Source organism: Arabidopsis lyrata (assembly GCF_000004255.2).
Source record: "Arabidopsis lyrata subsp. lyrata unplaced genomic scaffold ARALYscaffold_4, whole genome shotgun sequence".
NCBI lineage: Eukaryota > Viridiplantae > Streptophyta > Magnoliopsida > Brassicales > Brassicaceae > Arabidopsis > Arabidopsis lyrata.
The window spans coordinates 2,190,931-2,212,031 of NW_003302552.1; the positions used below are offsets into that span (position 1 = coordinate 2,190,931).

Here is a 21,101-nt window from a genome sequence, read left to right on the forward strand (position 1 = left end):
AAGTTTTTCAAATTCTCTAAGTTTTTACCCTTCGGATTTTTAATTTTTATCCACCTCGACATCTTTCCCAAAAACTCATCTCGGGAACTTTTACGGTCCTCTTATCGACCCACAAAGCCAACAGTTCGTCCGGACGATGGCCACGTCCCCGAACATAGAGCTCATTTCACCGCTTCGGTTACAGCGCGCTATATAAATATTCGAGATAATTCGGTCAGAGATATCTGGCCACAAAGAAATTGTCTTCAGAAAACCCAGTTGACCTCGACACTGGTACCCCAGTTCGCTTCTAAGCACTGGCTTCGACTATATCAGCTCGGGTCGCAACCGATGGAGATTAGTCCCATATAACCAAAACCCAGTTATCTTAACACTGGTGAACGATCCATTTCACTTTCAGTTCGGAAGTGGAAACGGTTCGGGAGAATTAACTTTTTCACATCACACTTACAAAAACCCAGTTATCTTAACACTGGTTCGCCATTCCGAAAGATAACTTCTACTGAACCGAAACTCATTTTTACCAAAACCCAATTACGTTGACATTGGTGCATGATTCGGTTCGGAAGTTAAAACGACTCGGGAAAAACTAACTTCTCAACGGGCATGTCATAAACCCAGTTACTCAACACTGGTATCGAATTCAAGAAACATGCATTCAGATGGATAAAGCCGTCCAGGCATAAGTTTTACAAAAGAAATAAAAAAACAGAAGAAAAAGGAGTTTAGAGACGCTTCGGGCTTATTCGTCTCGCTCCTCGGCATGTGTCGCCGCAGGATCCAGAAACGTTCCTGCTTGATCGATAACTCCGATTTCGGTCGCGTCGCCTTCCACCGACCTATTCCCGAGGCTATCATGAGCGGAGTCGGGTGATACCGGAGGAACCTTCAAAGTTCCGAGCAATTCAACCGCAAGCTGAGAATACTCCACTTCGGCGTTCCCGAACTCTTCTTTCCATGCCTCTACCTCTTTCTTCTCGTCCTCGATCGACTTGCCCCCTTCGAGCTCGGCAATCAACTCGGCGTTTGCTTTGGCCTGAGAGAAGTACATGTAACGATCGGCAACTTGGTCAAACTGTTCCAGTTTCGCCTCGATCGTCTTGATCTGCTTGGCGAACTCTTCAGTAACCGCCCTTTTTGCAGCTTTCCTAGCTCGGGATACCTCGACCTTCCGAAGAGACTTCCCCTCGACGAGCAGGCGGTTGAGGCGCTCAACCTCTGCTTCGGTTTTTCGCCGAATTCGAGCATTCTCCTCGGCCTCTTTCTGCCTCGCCTCTTGCTCAGCTGCGACAAGGGCCTCCGCATTTTCTTTCGCTGTAGTCGCCTCGGCTATTCTCCTCTCCGATTCCGCACGAGCTATCTCAAACTGCTCGTTGGCAGCTTCATGCTGACGGTTCATGGATTCGTAAGAACGAACCAGCGTGTTCATTGAGGAGAAAGCCTGGGGATAAAACGACATGTTAGGAACGGAAAAGAACTTCGAAACAAGAGGTTCAACAAAAAAAAAAAAAAAAAATCATTACCTTCAGAAAGTTGGCCGAAGTCTCGGCGTATCTCTCCGCCTCGGCCAGATTCTCAGGGGCCGTCAACAACGGCCATGCACACGAAGCAACAAGGTTGGCCGAAGCCACCTTGTCCTTTTAAATCGGTCGAGAGCTGTTGTGATCGCTCTTCGACCTCTTCCTCCTATCGGTAGAATGGTCGCCCCGAGGACGTTTTCCCTTAGACTTGGCCTGTCTACCAGCAGCCAAGCCGACCACAACTTCGGTGTGTTCAACCTCGGGAGCTTGAACGCCACTGTCCCCAGCTGGCACATCGTCGACCGCTTCGGGAGGAACCGAAGCAGCAGCTAGATCAACCCCGGGAGCCTAGGCTGTGCCTCTCTTGTCCCCGAGCCGATTGCACAAGTCACCCGAGGCAAAGACTTGGTAAAATATTCATCTTCAAAGTACCATTTTCAAGTAGGTCGTCATTTCCGAAAGAGAAGGACCATTTCCGATAAACCCGGAAATGATAAGGAAGAATCTCAAAGGATCGACTCAAATCAGGATATCTTCCAAAAACTCCGAAGAATAAGGAAATTATCCTGATCCGCGATATTCTACACCGACTTCAAGATAAATGGAAATCTTCCGAGAATATCGCTGGAGAGGCGGTTTATCACCCCTATATAAAGAGACTCAAGGCTCAAGCAAAAGGCAAGCAATAACGCTCTAGAATTTACACTACGCAAAGCTCTCACAGCACCAACATCTTTTTCTTTTACGAGCAAACTCTTGTACGACCAAAGTCATATTTTTCTTAATAATATCAAGAACACTATCTTTGGTTACAATCGTTTCTGTTGTTCTTTGAGAATTCGCGATTATCGTATCCCTAAAATAAAACCCTAGACAAATCTTGATTGTGTTAGTTTCGACTTCCACATGAGTTATGGTTTAATATTATATTTTACAATTTACTTCGCTGATTTGATGTAGTTGAATTGAAAAAGCAGATGTCTTGCTCTCTTAACTTGACGAACAAGACAGACAATAACGTGGCCTTCAAGGTAAAAAAGATTTCTGTGGCGTTGGAGCCCACGAGCTCGAAATGGCGACTGGTAAAACTCGATTGATTCTGTACAATAATTTGTTTGTAAAATAATCATGAGATCAGACCCATTTGTATATATATATATATATATATATATCTTATTATATAAAGTATGGTTTTCAAACTTAATAACTCATAAGATCGTGCCACGTGTCAAATTTTATCGATCTCAGATTTTGATACGTATTAAACAAAAATTTCCTTTTATTTATCTAAAGAAAATATAAGGAAACATTATGTACATGCCAAATTTATCAACATGTAAAACCTAAAAAAAATATTTGTTTAGAAAAAAATTATAAGAAAATTATACGTATATATCTTATATAAAATAATTCTAAAAATCTAAAGAAGATAAATATAAGGAAACTAAATTTTATAATTTCTTAAAAATAGAAATTTAAGAAAAAAATTATAAGGCAACTATACATATATATCTTATAAAAAACAATTTTTAAAAAGTAATTAAAGAAGATAATTATAAGGAAACTATATGTATCGTATTAAATAAAAATAGAATTAAAATATTATTTATTAATTCTAATTTAAAGCTACTAATTCTAAAAGAAATTTTTTTTATAAAATTATAAAATCTTATTGTATAATTTGATAATTAAAGAAATTTTATAATCAATTATTCATCGTAGAAGAAAAAAGATTCTAAATACTCACTTCTATAGATAAACAAATAGATAGATAGACAAATTATAAATATATGACGATGGAGGTAAATTAAAAATTATTAACGGTGATAAACATAAAATAGAGTTGTTATCGAAAAAGCTCTCCCCGATGTCGGAGGAGATAAAGAAGGTAGACAAATAAGTATGACGTTTTGAATTTTAGATAAAAAAAAAAATGGGTTAGACACCGTCTAAACGGTTTAAGCGGACAAAAAATCGGACCAGCAATTTGCACAAAATCGACGCGGATCCCTTCGGATCAGTGTCTAGGCGGAGTCACGGAGAACAGGGGCCTACATAGATAAGTGAAACGCAGCGTTTTATAAAGTGTTAGCTAAAACAAAACTTGTTTCATTGGGCCCAGAATTAAGATCACAAACTACATAGCCCATAAGGCCCAATACAAAAAATCATCCGAAATCTTTTGTTTCCCGGATTTATCTCCGTCGACGATAAACCCTAATAACCGCCATTATCTATCTATTCACCGTATCATAATGACGTCATCATCTTCTTCATCAAAATCCAAATTCTTCTCAAGTCCACTCTCAGAAAAAAGCTGACTTTCTCCACCTCTCATTATGACTTCCACTCACCGTCTTCTTCCTCCTCTCGGAGCATCGCTCACTGTAAATCTCTCTCTCTCTCTCACTCGCTCATTTCTATTTACTCGCGATCGATGATGATGATGAAAATGATGATCGAGTTCGTTGTAATTGCAGAGAGGAAGATTTTCTTCCGATCAAATCCGAAATGGTTTTCTAAGAAGTTTCCGAGGATTCGCCACCGTTACTTCGTCGGAACCGGCGTTAGCTAATCTGGAAGCGAAATGTGCCGATGCGATTCCGGAATGTTCTACAGTAGAAGACGAGATCACGAAGATCCGTCACGAATTCGAGTTGGCGAAACAGAGGTTTCTTAATATCCCTGAAGCTATTAATACTATGCCTAAGATGAATCCTCAAGGTGAGCTATTATTTGCTATTGATTTGGTTTTTGTGATTGTTCTTCTTTGTTACTGATCGATTTTTGCTTGTGTAGGGATATATGTGAATAAGAATCTGAGATTGGATAATATACAAGTTTATGGATTTGATTATGATTACACTTTGGCGCATTACTCATCTCATTTACAGAGTTTGATCTATGATCTTGCTAAGCAACACATGGTTAATGAGGTAAGTTTCTTATGGCAATGTGTTTTAGCTAAACTGGTTTTTTGGGTTGTGAGTATTGTTTAGAGGATTTACTGGTTGTTGTTTTTCGCAGTTTCGATATCCTGATGTTTGCATTCAGTTTAAGTATGATCCTACTTTTCCTATCCGCGGGTTGTACTATGATAAACTAAAAGGATGCCTTATGAAATTGGATTTCTTTGGTTCAATCGAGCCAGACGGGTGTTATTTTGGTCGTCGTAAGGTATTTTGTTGTCGAAATCAGTCTCTTCTTGTTTCCTTCTGAAACTGATTCTTTAGGACACCTCAACATAGTTGATTATTGTGCAGCTTAGTAGGAAGGAAATAGAAAGTATGTATGGAACGCGACACATAGGTCGTGATCAGGCGAGAGGTCTGGTGGGATTGATGGATTTCTTCTGTTTCAGCGAGGTGACTACTTTAATCAATAAGTTGTTTGTACCGTGATATAGTCATATCTGATTTGTTTGATTGCAACATTTCTTTTGTTACTATTTTTCAGGCATGTCTTATTGCAGACATGGTTCAATACTTTGTCGACGCCAAACTTGAGTTTGATGCCTCTAACATCTACAATGATGTCAATCGTGCTATTCAACATGTCCATAGAAGTGGCTTGGTTCATAGAGGAATTCTTGCTGATCCCTACAGATATTTGCTGAAAAATGCAAGTGAATGTCCTTCAAATTATCTTCACTTGTTATATTACTTTTGATTGTTATATTACTGAACAGCGATTTACTTCTCAGGGTCAGCTTCTACGTTTCCTGAGAATGCTAAAAGATAAAGGAAAGAAGCTTTTTTTGCTGACCAACTCTCCGTATCATTTTGTCGATGGCGGAATGCGCTTTCTAATGGAGGTGATTCACATTATTGAATAGCCATTTAAAAAAAAAAAACTCTTTTGTTTTCTTGTGGGAATATCACTAGGGACATTCATATTCAACACTCTTCGATTTTAGTTAGGTCCATAATGGTCTTAAGGCCAGTTCCGAATTTTCTATTTTTGTTTAAGTGGTTCATGACCTCTATTTGTTTGTGCTTATTGTTCGTTAGGACTCTTTTGGCCTCAGAGATTCCTGGCGAGAGCTCTTTGATGTTGTTATTGCTAAAGCAAATAAACCAGAATTTTACACATCTGAGCACCCTTTCCGGTTAGTTTTCATTAAGATATATTCAGAAACATTATGTTGTTTTGTTAAAAAAAAATTCTTGTGGAATTGATCGCTTGACTCTTTTATTGCTATAAATCCTTGTAGTTGTTACGATTCGGTGAGGGATAATTTGGCATTTACAAAAGTGGATGCATTTGACCCAAAGAAAGTTTACTACCATGGCTGCCTTAAATCCTTCCTTGAAATCACAAAGTGGCATGGCCCTGAGGTACTCTTTTACTACAAACAAGCTGATATATTTGTAACTTCATGCTTCTGAATGCATTTAAAGACAGACTACAACATGTTCTGTTCATAGGTGATTTATTTCGGAGATCACTTATTTAGTGATCTAAGAGGGCCTTCAAAAGCTGGTTGGCGAACTGCTGCCATAATTCATGAGCTTGAGGTTAGTTTACCATACTTGATGTATAGCCTTTTAGTTGATTGTATCCTCAAAAGTGTTTGTACATCACTTACAGCCCAACCTTGTACACTGAGTTCTCTTTATGATGTTTTTTGGTTCAGCGAGAGATACAGATACAAAATGATGATAGCTACCGGTTTGAGCAGGTATAGTCACAGCTTCCTCTTTTACTTCTCAAGAATGGCTTTCTACATATAGAATTTCTACATTCCAATAGAGGACATAAGCCATAACTAGTTAGAGACGTGGAGGAATGTAGATACTCTACTTTAAGCAGAGACGTATGTGTTAGTAAGTCTAATAAGACCATTTCTTGTGCTTAAATTTAGGCCAAGTTCCATATTATCCAAGAGCTACTCGGTAGATTTCATGCGACTGTATCAAACAATCAGAGAAGCGAAGCATGCCAATCTCTATTGGATGAGCTGAACAATGCGAGACAGAGAGCACGAGACACAATGAAACAAATGTTCAACAGATCGTTCGGAGCTACATTTGTCACAGACACTGGTCAAGAATCAGCATTCTCTTATCACATCCACCAATATGCAGACGTTTACACCAGTAAACCTGAGAACTTTCTGTTATACCGACCCGAAGCCTGGCTCCACGTTCCTTACGATATCAAGATCATGCCACATCATGTCAAGGTATACAAACATTACTTAAAAGAGTCACACTTTTTGAGTTTTGTTGATTGATTTTTACATGCGAATATTAGAATGAAGGAGGTTAACCAAAACTCTTGTCTACTGTTCTTTTCAGGTTGCTTCAAACCTTTTCAAAACCTGAGATTGGTTTCATTCCTCTAAGAACTGATACAGTTGATTTCGCGAGACACAGAGTCTCGACGAAGAATCAGATAAAGTTTGATCGGAAGAAGAAAGCAAACAGCTTTTAGGTTTTCGGTTTTCCAATTTGCCAGAGGACAAGAAGGCGGCTTTCAAATTCAATCTCTGATTCTTACTGCTGATGATGATTCTTTTGCTTGGTTAAAAAATCGGCTAGCACTTGAAAATAAAGGATGTTACAATTAGGGATTTTTTTTTTTTTCTTTTTTCTCTTTTTGGTTTTAATTAGAGATTCTTTCTGGTAATTTACTTATAGTGTTTTTTATATCACATTTCAAAACATTTGGCAACAATCTCTTGTATTAACTGTATTTTGGACATGTTTGCCCTCTCATTCTTCTCACACACATTTCCTTTCATTTAATTTTCTTCCCACTCTCCTTATTTTGTTGTTAATTCCACCCAAAAAAAACAGATTTTTTTTGTTATGTCATGTCATGCTTTGAATTTGTTAAAACATGTATTATTATTTATTTTTGTCAACCAACAGACATAAAACAAAAAAAAATTTGTAAAAACACTTTAACTATATTGAAATTTGTTCTATATTTTTGTTTATGTGTTCTATACTTCTATATAAACTAAAAACATTTTACTTATAATCATTTTCTAAATTTTTTTTAAATTTATATCCGTTTTTAAAAATTGAAACTATATAATAGTAGAAACATGAGTTTTAAATTAAATTATTTTATAAGATCTATAGCAAAAAAAATGTGAAAAGGGTGTAGACAAATAGCTCGTCCAATAAACATTAAGTAGGTATAACAGTTCTCAACTGTTACCAATGGAAGCAGCCCTCAGGGGTATTTCACGAAAATTTCTCTTCCAAAGGTACTTGGCTTCAGGTTCGACACACATCTCCTCATGTAACTTGGTATAAAGCTGTTTGGTTTAAGGAATCGGTTCCAAGATTTTCTTTCATCCATTGGTTAGCGTCTCATGAAAGATTAAGCACCAGAGATAGACTAAGGCAGTGGGGAATGAATGTTTCAGCAGCTTGTGTTCTTTGTGCGTCCGGTTCGGACTCTCATGACCACTTATTCTTTGAATGTGAATTTTCTAGATCAGTGTGGGTTTCCCTAGCTGGAAGGATTTCTCCGAATCCGCCTACATCGCTATCCTCAGCCTCTACTTGGGTTTTGAGTGTCCAATCCTCTCCACCTTATTATGCTAGTAAGATACTCAAACTTTTGCTCCAAACCTCAATTTACTTGATTTGGAAAGAGCGGAACCGTAGAGTCTTCTATGTTGATTCAAGTACAATCTCGTCTACTAAGTCACTTGTTGATCGCACTATGCGCAACCGATTAATCTCTTTCTCGCCGGAGGATCCTTCAGTCAGAATCTCTCTCCTTGGGTTTTATTTTGGTTGTATCGATAGCCCACTTTAGTGTGGCTCAAGCTCAATCTTTTTGATGTTCCATTGCTCTCTCTGTTAAAGAGCTCGGTCTTATTTTTTGGGTTTTCATTGTATAATGTAAACCTTTTCTATTTGGTATAAATCTTAACATTAAACCAAAAAAAAAAAAAAAAAAGGTATAACAGTTCTCTTTGGCTCTCAGTGGTATTTTGGATTGGAGATTTGAGCATGAAGAAAGGAAGGAAAATTTAGATGCCTTTTTTATTGCTCGTAGTATGACAATGGAGAATCGTAGTTAATCATACGTAGCTCAAGACTACCTTTTTATTTAAAAGAAGTGTTCACTAATGAGAGTTGTGTTAAATTGTAATATCCTTTTTGTCTGATGATGATTGTCTTTGATCTTTTTAAAGGAATGTAACTTAACTCTTTTCAAAGTTTTAATGAAATTTACAGATGTTAAAAAAAAAAGTAGCTTCTACTTTCTCTCTTCTCCTTGTTCCATAAACAGAACGGCCGCATTTTTGTCCTATAAAAATAAAATGGTTACTGGCCTTTTTTGGCAAAAGAGTTATGAGTCTATGACCAAGGTTCCAAAACTCGGTCTGCGACTGCGCACTTGCCTAAATGTTAATGCGTCTCTGAACGCCATAATTTCAGTAAAATCGGTGAATTAAATCGGTTTTTCGGTTTAAACGCCCAAAATCGATATTAATCGGTCAAATCGGCCAAATTAATATCTTTTTCTATATATGATATTGTTTTGAATAAGTTAAAAAAATAAGTAAAAAAAGATGCATGATTATTAAAATTTTAAATTATGATTTAATTAGTCTCAAAAAAATTTTATAACTTTTTTGGACTAAGCTGTTTTAGTTATCATATAAACTAGATGGATTAATCTAAGATCTTGTAATGCTTATGTTAAAATAATAACTTATAAAACGGATAAAATCTCAATCCAAGATAATAAATTTACTCCTACCACATTGTACTTGCCAATTTGAAAACTAGGAGATTCGCTTTTTTCATGGGTAAAGATCTTAATCTTTTTAATAGCGCCCTTATAGGAAGGTCCGGATATTCAGTCCAATTGACACACAGATTTTCTTCTGTCAAAGTCCCTAATTTAAGATGTACAACTTCAGAAGTTGGACTATTTTCTACTAAAACAGGAAATGTTTGTCATAACAGAAATAAATAAAAAGATCGGTACATGATCCCACCTTTTTTAGCTCTTCTTATTTTGGTAAATCAATTCAAGGCTTAGAATTAGATAAAGTTTAAGCATGTTTTTCTCTATTTTGTTGCTCTATAAATTACTCTGTTTAAAGGCAAATAAAAACCAAACACAAATACAAAAAACAAGTCAGAAGAATCAAAATGGAGTTCTCTATTAATCCTTCAACTCTAAAGGTAACGTTATTTTGAACAATGACATCCTTCAAAACTTTTTTTTGTAAGTGAATTTAGTTTGAGAAAAATCTAAGATATGATTTATTTTTCTTTTCAACAGATGATTCGGACAAGTTTTTGTATATTAGTAGTTTTGGCAATTAGTAGTTTTTCGATGATGGAAGCTCGGGATCTAGGCTGCAAAGGAAAGACAAATATTGAATATATGGCGTTGAATTGTCGAAAACATACCGCAGTTTTGACAGAATTTGGAGCAGTGGGTGATGGAAAGACCTCGAACACGAAAGCGTTTAAAGAAGCCATAACTAAGCTTGCCCCCAAGGCGGCGGACGGTGGAGTGCAACTCATTGTTCCACCAGGCAAATGGCTAACCGGAAGTTTCAACCTCAGCAGCCATTTTACTTTGTTCATCCAAAAAGGTGCAACTATTCTTGCTTCTCAGGTATGAATGATTTACATCTTTGTATTATACAAAAGTGAAATTAGATAAATATATATTTTTTTTTGACAATGAAATTAGATAAATATTTTGTGTAAGGAATTAGTCATTCATTAACATTGTTTTTTATATTTTGTGGTTTTTCAAAAATAGGATGAATCTGAATATCCAGTGGTTGCACCTTTGCCATCATACGGACAAGGAAGAGATGCAGCAGGACCAACATTTGCTAGTCTAATCTCTGGCACAAACCTAACTGATGTTGTTATCACCGGTAAGGTTAACCAAAATAATAATACATTGATGATATATCAAACTATTTAATGAATTAGTAACAATTTGGTGCTTTAACGACGAAGAATCAATGCTATAAGATCTAGAAGAATGTATTTTAGTTAAAAAGATTATAAATTTATAATTGATGGAATTTATTTGGATAGGTAACAACGGAACGATCAACGGACAAGGAAAATACTGGTGGGTGAAGTATCGAAGTGGTGGATTTAAGAATATCACGAGACCTTACACAATCGAAATCATGTTCTCTCAAAATGTTCAGATCTCGAACATCACGATCATCGATTCGCCTGCATGGAACATTCATCCCGTATATTGCAACAACGTCATCGTCAAAGGCGTTACCATTCTTGCTCCTATCGATTCTCCTAATACCGATGGAATCAACCCTGGTAAGTCCATATCCCACGCCACATTATATCAAATATTTCTGATTGGCGTTTTTGTTTTCATGTTATAATTAATATCCTAATGATTATACTTATATATTCACATAGCATTGTCCTTTTGTTTTGACACACTTTTTTGCTTCTTTATTAGATTCGTGCACCAACACATTGATAGAAGACTGTTACGTAGTCTCTGGAGACGATTGCATAGCCGTGAAGAGCGGTTGGGATCAGTTTGGTATCAAAGTCGGCATGCCAACTAAACAACTGTCCATCCGACGGCTCACATGCATCTCTCCCGACAGCGCAGGAATAGCACTTGGAAGCGAAATGTCCGGTGGAATCAAAGACGTTAGAATCGAAGACATTACGTTACTCCAGACACAATCCGCTATCCGAATCAAAACCGCAGTTGGTCGTGGTGGTTACGTTAAGGATATATTCGCCCGGAGGTTCACAATGAAAACCATGAAATATGTTTTTTGGATGAGCGGTGCTTATAACCAACACCCCGCTTCCGGTTTTGATCCCAAGGCTATGCCCGAGATTACGAATATTAACTACCGTGACATGACCGCGGATAATGTCACACAACCCGCAAGGCTCGATGGGTTCAAGAACGATCCATTCACAAAGATATGTATGTCGAATATAAAGATTGATTTGGCTGCTGAGCCAAAGAAGCTGTTGTGGAATTGTACAAACATCTCCGGAGTTTCGAGCAAGGTGACACCCAAACCATGTAGTTTGTTGCCGGAGAAAGGAGCACCGGTGGACTGTGCTTTTCCGGTTGATAAGATTCCTATTGAATCTGTTGTCCTGAACAAATGCTCTGCTTAGAGATTGTGAACGGAGATAATACTAATTTCCTCATAAAATATATATACATTGTCTTTTTACAATGTATATTAATAATTCCTGTTTGACAAAAAAAAATATTAATAATTCCCTTAGAAGAAAATGTCCCAGCTGTTATTGTATAAAGCTGATGGGTACATGCAATGGTTCTACTATACGCATACGAAATTATACAATTAATTTCGTGGAATTCAATTAAATTCCGTAATTAATGGATATGAGGATTATAAGCATATGTATCTAAACAGTGATTATATAAGCTTCCTAGTTTGATATCGAATTCTTATGTGAGAGATTAAAAGGTGATCTAAGCATGACTAGACCCTAAACATTAATGGATAATAAAAGAATGTGTATCTTTATGTAGATAGTACGGAAATTCTATTTCAGATATCAAATTTTACGTAGAGTTTAAAGGGAAAATTGGAAATAAAGGATATCTACTTAAAACTTTGTTTATATACACCTTTTTTGTGAGATTGTCAGTTTGGACGATTTTACCCCTACACCCTAATTTACATGTTTTTTAAAAAAATAATCATAAGAACAGATAGATATACAAGAGTATAGGTGATTTGAAGTGAAATTTTTAAAATTTGGTTTTAAAAAAGCTGTTTTTTTTATAGATAAAGTTTCATCTAATTTTGGTAGAACACGTTTTCTAGAGTTCTGCGAAACTCAGAGTGTGTATTCTGCATTTTTGCACATGTTCTACATATTTCAGACTAGATTTCTGTTTTGAAAATTTTAGAAATCCGAAAATCATATATCTAAAATATTTAGAACATGTATTCTACAATTTGCTCTATGTTCTAAATTTTTCTGAATAGCCGTTCTAATAATTTCTACATCTTCTGCAATCGTTAGAAATTGTAATCTTCGTTTAGAATGTAAATTCTACGGTATTGTAGATTTCGTTTTCTGTAATTTTTAGAATGATCTAAATATAGAAAGTAAATCTTCAGAAAATGAAACAAAATATTTTATTAGATTACAATTTAAATGAATATTAATTGTTTAGATTACGATGTACATAATTTAGAAATCATTTGTCTACGTTTTTTAGAAAAAGTTAAAACCAAAACGTTTCTAAACCCTAAGCTAAGCCACCACGAGTGTTTTTACACATAAATATTACTTCAGACTTATGAAAGAGTCTTGAAAAAAGGAGAGAATAAAGTCATCCCTGTATTTGCCTTTCTTAATTTAATCAAATAAATAATCACAACATTGGTATAGCTGAATAAATAGGTTATAAGACATTTATTTTTCAATTGACAAAAAAAAAAAGAGTTGAATTTGCGTTTAGTGTTGTGTTTCAAAAATCAAGAAAAGCATAACTGTTTACTTTTTAGTGTGTTAAACTGTTAATAATCAATCAAGGATGATCTAGCTATTGGTTTATTATCGTAGATCATGGACCGAAGAGTCAAGATGAGATTACTCTTTAGATTTGTACCCGATTAGAGAATGTTTTGTTAGTTAACTAATGGATATGGCTGAAAATTGGTGTGAGATGTCAAATGATGAGAATGAAGAAGTGAAACGACTGTGTTTGATGATCAATCAGTCTCATAATTTGGTCCATTTTGCTTCAGTTTTGAAACACAAAGCTTGTGACCTTTGATCTCTTGGTGTGCTTTCCCTTACGTCACCTTCTCTCTGTCTCTTTTCCACTTCAATGACACAACTTGGCAATTATTTATTCCAATACCCTCTGTCCATGGCTAACTCTGTATTTTTTTTTCTCGAGAGATGGTCTACAAAAAGAAAAAAAAAACCAAGTCTTTTATTAAGTTTTCGTGAAAAACTCTTATTTATTTGGAGGTATCGTGATTTTTTTTATTTCTATTTTGATTTTGTAAAGTCAGATAGGAAATTTTATTTTTTTAATAAATATTAGGAGAAGTGAGGGTAAACTTGGGTTTTGAAATTTATAAAACCTATTTGACCAATCTACAAAAATATGGTATATTTAGACAAATTTTTAAGTAGATATCCTTTATATCCAATTTTCCCGAGTTTAAAATGTAATCAAAGTCTTTGTCAAACTCAAAACATATGTTTGGTTAGTGTATACATTTTCCATATTCTTTAGAAGTAGCGCATGCATGGTTTATCACATTAACCATTGGTTCTGTGTTTGGCGACGCGATGTATGAGCTCCATTCGGTTGGTGATGACGATCTGTCCTAACTTGTCTTAGAAGACGGATCCTCGGTATATCTTCTTGTGACCTAAAGCTAGCCCACGGGCGACATCGCAAATAAATGATATGCATAATAGTCTAAATTTGTCCGGAGCACATATTTATCATTGTTTTTGACATGGTTTTTGAAAAAAATATATTTTCCTTTCATGTAGTCTTTATAAAATAGCAACAGTTTTGAGAAATTAAATGTATTACTAAAAAATATTAAACTAATAAAAATGATTAAATTCATTGATTAGTTTATAAATTTGTAACTACAAATTTGCTATAAAAATTATCATGTAGTTAATTACTTTTACATTATATCAATACTAGGTGTGAAATTCTATACTGCATTTGTTCTACTCATTTATCTAATTCTATTTGTTTGGCATAAAATATATTTATTTTGATTGTTCTACTTCTACCTATCTTTCTTCTAAGACCACTTGTCAGAATTCAGAATGTAAGATATAGCTAACTAACAATGTCATCGTAAATCATCTTCACACCACAATCGCTACCTACTAACTTCTAGCTACTTTTGTCAAGTGTCAACTTCTAATACTATTAAGTTAATACTATGGATTTCGACACCAAATTAATAATTTATTTAAATATAAACTTTAGAAAAAAAAAAAAAAAAAAAAACAAAGTGGCGTTACCTTAACTGGTAAAGATTCTAACGAAGCTTAGAGATCGCCGGTTGGAGTGACGCTTGGGACGAAACTAATATTACATGATACGGTTTCGGGCATATGGATTACGTTCTTAGACTATTAAAAAAAAAATTAATAATAATAATTTTAAATAACTAAAACTATAAGAAAAAAATGAATTGCGTTTTTTTTCTCAATCAATTATTCTGTTTTTTTCCCACCGTTCAATGGGATTAACCAACACAAAGCCATAGTAAAACAAGAAGATGAGTAGTTGGGAGCGTGCAACAATGAAATAGTTCACCCACCTTTCTCCTATTTATTACTACTTCCTTCTCCTCACGCCTCTCCTCTATATAAGACCCACTAAATATCATCTCTTCTTTGCTCATCTCTTAATCACATTTTTCCAGATATTTTTGATAAACTGATGAATCAAGAAAAGCCCATTTCTTGTTGCTGTGTTCTTGATGCTTCCACTTATGTGGGTTTCTGGATTCTCAAGAGATTACTCACTAGAGGTTACTCTGTTCACGCAGCTATCCGTAAAAACGGTAAAAAAAATATCTATCAAATTCTTTCTTCAATCGATTTTAAAGATTTTGAGACAAAGGGTTCAAATTCACTTATGGGTACAATCAAATTTAGATTTTTCCTATTGGTTTGAGAATCTTGTGCCAAAGGGTTATGTTTTTTTTCTCTCTTTCTAATGAGGATTTTGATTTTAGAGGATAGTGTGCTTGAAGAGGAAATTAGAGACATGGAAGCTAAAGAAGAGAGATTAGAGGTTTATGATGTGGATGTGTTAGATTACCAAAGTATCCTCATTTCTCTCAACAATTGTAATGCTGTGTTCTGTTGTTTGGACAATCCTGAAGGGTATGATGTGAGTTTTTAGGATAATCTTCTATCACTCACTTCTTTTGTAATCTCTCTGTTTTGTTTATGGTTTGGGAAGATTAATAAGATTTTGTTTATGGAAATTAGGAGGAGAAGGAAGTGGATTTGGAGGTGGGAGGAGCTATTAATGTGGTGGAAGCATGTGCAAGAACAGAGAGTATAGAGAAGATTGTGTTCTCTTCTTCATTAACTGCTGCAATTTGGAGAGATAACATTGGAACTCAGAAAGATGTTGATGAGAAGTGTTGGAGTGATCTTGACTTTTGTCTCAAAAAAAAGGTATTTTAGTTCATGCATAATAATTTACATTTTCTTGAAAAGTTCAAGACATTCAGAAACATATTGGACCCACAATTTATAAATATATGATAGATTCAACAATTATTTCATGTACTTTTCATTAATCAATCTGAATTGTCTTATTTAATTGTGATATTTTCAAATTGCAAGATCCATATAATTTGTTGGAACTTTTAAAACTTTGGGGGTGGTGAATCTTTGTTGGAAAAATAAACTAAAAGTTGGGTCTTCATGAAATGTATTTGACATTCGTCATGTGATTATGTAGAATAATTTGGTCAAGATTCAATGTAAGACTGCCTTAATAAAATATTTAAGAGGTCAAACCTCAAACTAAATCCAACCTAAATCATATTTTGAAATAGTACCTAATTAATTTTGTATTTACTTCTTAATCACAAACTTGTGTGTGTGCCTCTATATGCAGATGTGGCATGCTCTTGCGAAGATGCAGTCCGAGAAGGCAGCTTGGGCATTAGCGATGGACCGTATGGTCAACATGGTTTCGGTTAACCCGGGTCTCATCGTTGGACCATCAGTGGCTCAACACAACCCTAGACCCACTGTCTTACCTCAAAGGTACATTATAAACATATTCATTCGAATGATTAATGTTATAGTTAGATGTATAATAATTAATAATCTAATTGTGGTTGCAATGTTTGTGATTGTAGGAGCTGCACAGATGTATGAGAATGGTGTGTTAGCATACGTAGACGTCGAATTTGTAGCGGATGTTCACATTCGAGCATTCGAAGATACTTCGGCTTGTGGTAGATACTTTTGCTTCAATCAAATTGTGAATACAGAAGAAGAAGCTCTCAAGCTTGTACAAACTCTATCTCCTTTAATACCTATGCCACCAAGGTACATATTTTTATTATCATTATTATAACTATATTTTTTTTGTAATTTGTACAATTTATAGTTATAATATTTGATTTAGGTATGAGAAAGAGATGCAAGGAAGTGAAGTTTATGAAGAGAGATTGAGAAACAAGAAACTAAACAAGCTGGTGGAAGCTGGATTTGCTTGTTAATTACATGAAGAGAGATGTTATAAATTAAAGGGCAAGAAATTGTTTTAATAAGAATAGTTTGTTTACTTATTGTTTTATTATTGTAATCTCAATTCAGTATTTTATATATTTATTTTTCTGTAACTTGAAATGAAAGGAAAAAATGTGTTACTCATAGAAAAGTGAGTATTTATTATGTTGTATGTCCTTATTTATGGAATATACGATGATACCAGGCAGCAACAAATAATAAGAAAATAAAAAGCATTAAAAAAGTTTTGTACTAAACTATTCATTTGCAAGCTATAGAAATAAATAATTTTTGACATGTATTTGATGTAATTGATGAGTTGTCAACTTTAAAGTATATAGCTAACTTTTGATGAATTATTTATCAATAATATTTTTTAAGAAATTAGATACAATTTGGAACGTGTAATAAATGATGAGCATCTATAATACTAGGGAAAATTGGAAATAAAGGATATCTACTTAAAACTTTGTTCATATACACTTTTTTTGTGAGATTGTCAGTTTGGACGATTTTACCCATACACCCTAATTTACATGTTTTTAAAAAAAATAATCATAAGAACAGATAGATATACAAGAGTATAGGTGATTTGAAGTGAAATTTTTAAAATTTGGTTTTAAAAAAGCTGTTTTTTTTATAGATAAAGTTTCATCTAATTTTGGTAGAACACGTTTTCTAGAGTTCTGCGAAACTCAGAGTGTGTATTCTGCATTTTTGTACATGTTCTACATATTTCAGACTAGATTTCTGTTCTGAAAATTTTAGAAATCCGAAAATCATATATCTAAAATATTTAGAACATGTATTCTACAGTTTGCTCTATGTTCTAAATTTTTCTGAATAGCCGTTCTAATAATTTCTACATCTTCTGCAATCGTTAGAAATTGTAATCTTCGTTTAGAATGTAAATTCTACGGTATTGTAGATTTCGTTTTCTGTAATTTTTAGAATGATCTAAATATAGAAAGTAAATCTTCAGAAAATGAAACAAAATATTTTATTAGATTACAATTTAAATGAATATTAATTGTTTAGATTACGATGTACATAATTTAGAAATCATTTGTCTACGTTTTTTAGAAAAAGTTAAAACCAAAACGTTTCTAAACCCTAAGCTAAGCCACCACGAGTGTTTTTACACATAAATATTACTTCAGACTTATGAAAGAGTCTTGAAAAAAGGAGAGAATAAAGTCATCCCTGTATTTGCCTTTCTTAATTTAATCAAATAAATAATCACAACATTGGTATAGCTGAATAAATAGGTTATAAGACATTTATTTTTCAATTGACAAAAAAAAAAAGAGTTGAATTTGCGTTTAGTGTTGTGTTTCAAAAATCAAGAAAAGCATAACTGTTTACTTTTTAGTGTGTTAAACTGTTAATAATCAATCAAGGATGATCTAGCTATTGGTTTATTATCGTAGATCATGGACCGAAGAGTCAAGATGAGATTACTCTTTGGATTTGTACCCGATTAGAGAATGTTTTGTTAGTTAACTAATGGATATGGCTGAAAATTGGTGTGAGATGTCAAATGATGAGAATGAAGAAGTGAAACGACTGTGTTTGATGATCAATCAGTCTCATAATTTGGTCCATTTTGCTTCAGTTTTGAAACACAAAGCTTGTGACCTTTGATCTCTTGGTGTGCTTTCCCTTACGTCACCTTCTCTCTGTCTCTTTTCCACTTCAATGACACAACTTGGCAATTATTTATTCCAATACCCTCTGTCCATGGCTAACTCTGTATTTTTTTTTCTCGAGAGATGGTCTACAAAAAGAAAAAAAAAACCAAGTCTTTTATTAAGTTTTCGTGAAAAACTCTTATTTATTTGGAGGTATCGTGATTTTTTTTATTTCTATTTTGATTTTGTAAAGTCAGATAGGAAATTTTATTTTTTTAATAAATATTAGGAGAAGTGAGGGTAAACTTGGGTTTTGAAATTTATAAAACCTATTTGACCAATCTACAAAAATATGGTATATTTAGACAAATTTTTAAGTAGATATCCTTTATATCTAATTTTCTCATAATACTATCCACACATTTTTTTTCGTAATGGGTTTATAATTTTTCCACACTTATCTTTCTCCAAGCTGTGATGTTAGACATGATAAATCACGCAAACAATTCAAAGACAGACAATGCATTTTTACTACTTTTTTTTGTTTTCGTAATTTTATTTTAACAGCAAAACAATATTCACGTCTCAGACATCATCAGAAAATAAAGCAGCATTTTCTTTACTTTAACACAGCAACATAATAAATGAAACAAGATCCAAAAGAAACTAGATAAGTAGTAGAAATTAAGGTCCGGTCTTCTCAAAAGAAAATCAAGGTTTGGTCTTCTTCTTCATAATAAAGACTAAAGACTGCAAAATATAAATAGTAATAAATTGTCAAATGTATTTAAATTTATACAAAAATTTGTAAAATATATAATAATATGAAACAAAATAAAATCCTTAAAACATTTAATATAATGAAGCGGAGAAAATAGAAATTAAGGTTTGGTCTTCTTCTTGGTCGGTCCATCATGAAGGTTCTTCCATGAGACGGTCTTTAAATTTTGTTTGATTTAGTTCAAGAGAAAAGTTGTTGCCAAAGGTGAGGATGATCTTGAATTGTTGTTGACCTTAAGTCTCACTGTCTCAAAGACACTAAGGAAGTCAATGTCTTTGGTGACCAACGATATTTGCGGGTTCTCTATGATCTCTCAATTGTTGATGTGTCTACGTCGTCATCTTAGCGATGCATACGGTCTTTGGTTAAAACAGCTCATTGTATTCATTAATCGGTTTATTTTTATTTTTAAGAATAAATTGTAGAGTCCAAGTCATATAATAATTGCATCTTTTTTTTATGTTAACATGATTATGAGTTCCATCACATTATACACATTGTAGGCATTAATCGGTTCACGCTAATCATATTTCATAAACATTTAATATTTAATCAATTATTCAGATATAATTTTATTTACTACAACATCAAAACGATAAAATTTAAAATTGCACTAAACTTTCACCAGATTTTAAAATTGAGTTAAGTTCTCTTGGTGTTTAATGAATGACGAGAACACATTGATATCATTGAAGTTCTAATGCAACCAATTATTCTAGTCGTTTGTCTTGGTTAAATGATAATGTATATACTATCATTTTATTGACAATATGCAGTGTAACAAATTTAAATTTAGATGACATGTCAATTATGCTAGTACAAATTACTACATTAATCTTACTCTACAAAAACAATATTTAGATTATCATAAGAAGAATAATATTTTTATTTGCTACATTATAATTTATTTATATCTGTGGTTGACCGGGGTAAAGTCTCCAATCCCAAGAATTATCCTACATACATAGACAACTATTATTGTAATTGAATGGAAACGCCAATGTTATGTAGAGCTTTTATGGCTTCAACACATACACATCCCAACAAGTAACGTTTGATGAAGGACTTGACAAGTTTGAAAGCCAGCAAATTAGAGCCTCGTTACACATTTTTATGCTCGATTATAGGCTTGCTAAAAAAAGAGATCTATTGTGGCCATATGCTTAAAGACTTTTGAGTTTAGTGGAATATATGCGGTATCTATTATTTATGTGGATGAGGAAGATGTATAGAAGTTTTTCCTGGTAAAATCTACTCATGAAAATAGTATTTGAGATGTATGATACCTTAAAGTGTCGATGGAAACAATGTTCGTCCAAATAGCTAAAGACGATGTGGTTCTCGCACCATGGTTCCTGATGACAAATTTGTGAATCCTAAACCACTGCTTCTCAACTTCCGTTGTCCAACTCTTAACGAGGCTAGTTCGATAAAATGCAATTAAGGGGAGTGACACGAAGAATGTGATCGGACGACGTATTTTGTAGTTTTTTTTTTTCAAACATACTTTCTAGTTCTATGGGAGTTTGATAGTTTAGATATTTTGTGGTAAACGTCATTTCTCATGTTGGAATTGGTTTTTATGTTTATGGGAAAAAATAATACTATTTTTCTTTGCTACATTAGATAAAATTAGTTCATGTATTTTATCGGCACTCAAAAAGTTTGTGTATTTTAGTAAAAATAGATAAATAATTAGTATATTTTTATAAAACTCTTTTTCTTATTTTTTTCCATGGATTGGTGTTTTAAATTTCTTCATTCTAACCCTTGAATTCACCTATCAAGTCACAAAACATTAACAACAAAACGAATTCCACACTTTTCAAGTATGAGAATGATGAAAATAAAATCTTTAGATTTTGTGCAACCAAACAATAGAATGTCTATTAACTTAAATCTTAGACTAAAACAAACCAGT

The 21,101-nt window shown here is 33.9% G+C and overlaps 3 protein-coding genes across 3 annotated transcripts; all 3 read left to right on the plus strand.

Annotated features, from left to right (window-relative positions):
- The first annotated feature begins 3,748 nt into the window (after positions 1 to 3,748).
- Positions 3,749 to 7,283, plus strand: LOC9316600 (5'-nucleotidase domain-containing protein DDB_G0275467). The gene is made up of 13 exons (XM_002878659.2): positions 3,749 to 3,907; positions 4,001 to 4,244; positions 4,320 to 4,456; positions 4,548 to 4,697; positions 4,784 to 4,885; positions 4,977 to 5,141; positions 5,224 to 5,334; positions 5,531 to 5,628; positions 5,734 to 5,857; positions 5,948 to 6,037; positions 6,157 to 6,201; positions 6,385 to 6,705; positions 6,821 to 7,283. The coding sequence occupies exons 1-13, from the start codon at positions 3,860 to 3,862 to the stop codon at positions 6,845 to 6,847; spliced, it is 1,662 nt and encodes a 553-aa protein (XP_002878705.1). The 5' UTR covers positions 3,749 to 3,859; the 3' UTR covers positions 6,848 to 7,283.
- Positions 7,284 to 9,606: 2,323 nt separating this feature from the next.
- LOC9314774 (probable polygalacturonase) lies at positions 9,607 to 11,948 on the plus strand. Its single transcript, XM_002878661.2, has 5 exons — positions 9,607 to 9,685; positions 9,786 to 10,127; positions 10,278 to 10,398; positions 10,565 to 10,813; positions 10,962 to 11,948. Exons 1-5 carry the CDS (start codon positions 9,653 to 9,655, stop codon positions 11,648 to 11,650), a joined length of 1,434 nt encoding a protein of 477 aa, XP_002878707.1. The 5' UTR covers positions 9,607 to 9,652; the 3' UTR covers positions 11,651 to 11,948.
- Positions 11,949 to 14,842: 2,894 nt separating this feature from the next.
- On the plus strand, positions 14,843 to 17,004 carry LOC9314775 (cinnamoyl-CoA reductase-like SNL6). Its single transcript, XM_021030056.1, is given in 7 exon segments — positions 14,843 to 15,072; positions 15,247 to 15,404; positions 15,506 to 15,697; positions 16,146 to 16,282; positions 16,284 to 16,297; positions 16,393 to 16,585; positions 16,665 to 17,004. Coding segments are annotated over 7 exon segments (912 nt in total). The 5' UTR covers positions 14,843 to 14,948; the 3' UTR covers positions 16,759 to 17,004.
- Positions 17,005 to 21,101: the final 4,097 nt, after the last annotated feature.

Excerpts from the sequence above, each read along its gene's own strand:
- LOC9314774 (XM_002878661.2), top strand. The coding sequence starts at position 9,653 with ATGGAGTTCTCTATTAATCCTTCAACTCTAAAG. Across the intron at positions 9,686-9,785 it reads TTAATCCTTCAACTCTAAAG|ATGATTCGGACAAGTTTTTG; the intron begins GTAACGTTATTT and ends TCTTTTCAACAG. Across the intron at positions 10,814-10,961 it reads TACCGATGGAATCAACCCTG|ATTCGTGCACCAACACATTG; the intron begins GTAAGTCCATAT and ends CTTCTTTATTAG.
- LOC9316600 (XM_002878659.2), top strand. The coding sequence starts at position 3,860 with ATGACTTCCACTCACCGTCTTCTTCCTCCTCTCGGAGCATCGCTCACT. Across the intron at positions 4,245-4,319 it reads GCCTAAGATGAATCCTCAAG|GGATATATGTGAATAAGAAT; the intron begins GTGAGCTATTAT and ends TTGCTTGTGTAG. Across the intron at positions 5,142-5,223 it reads ACAGATATTTGCTGAAAAAT|GGTCAGCTTCTACGTTTCCT; the intron begins GCAAGTGAATGT and ends TTTACTTCTCAG.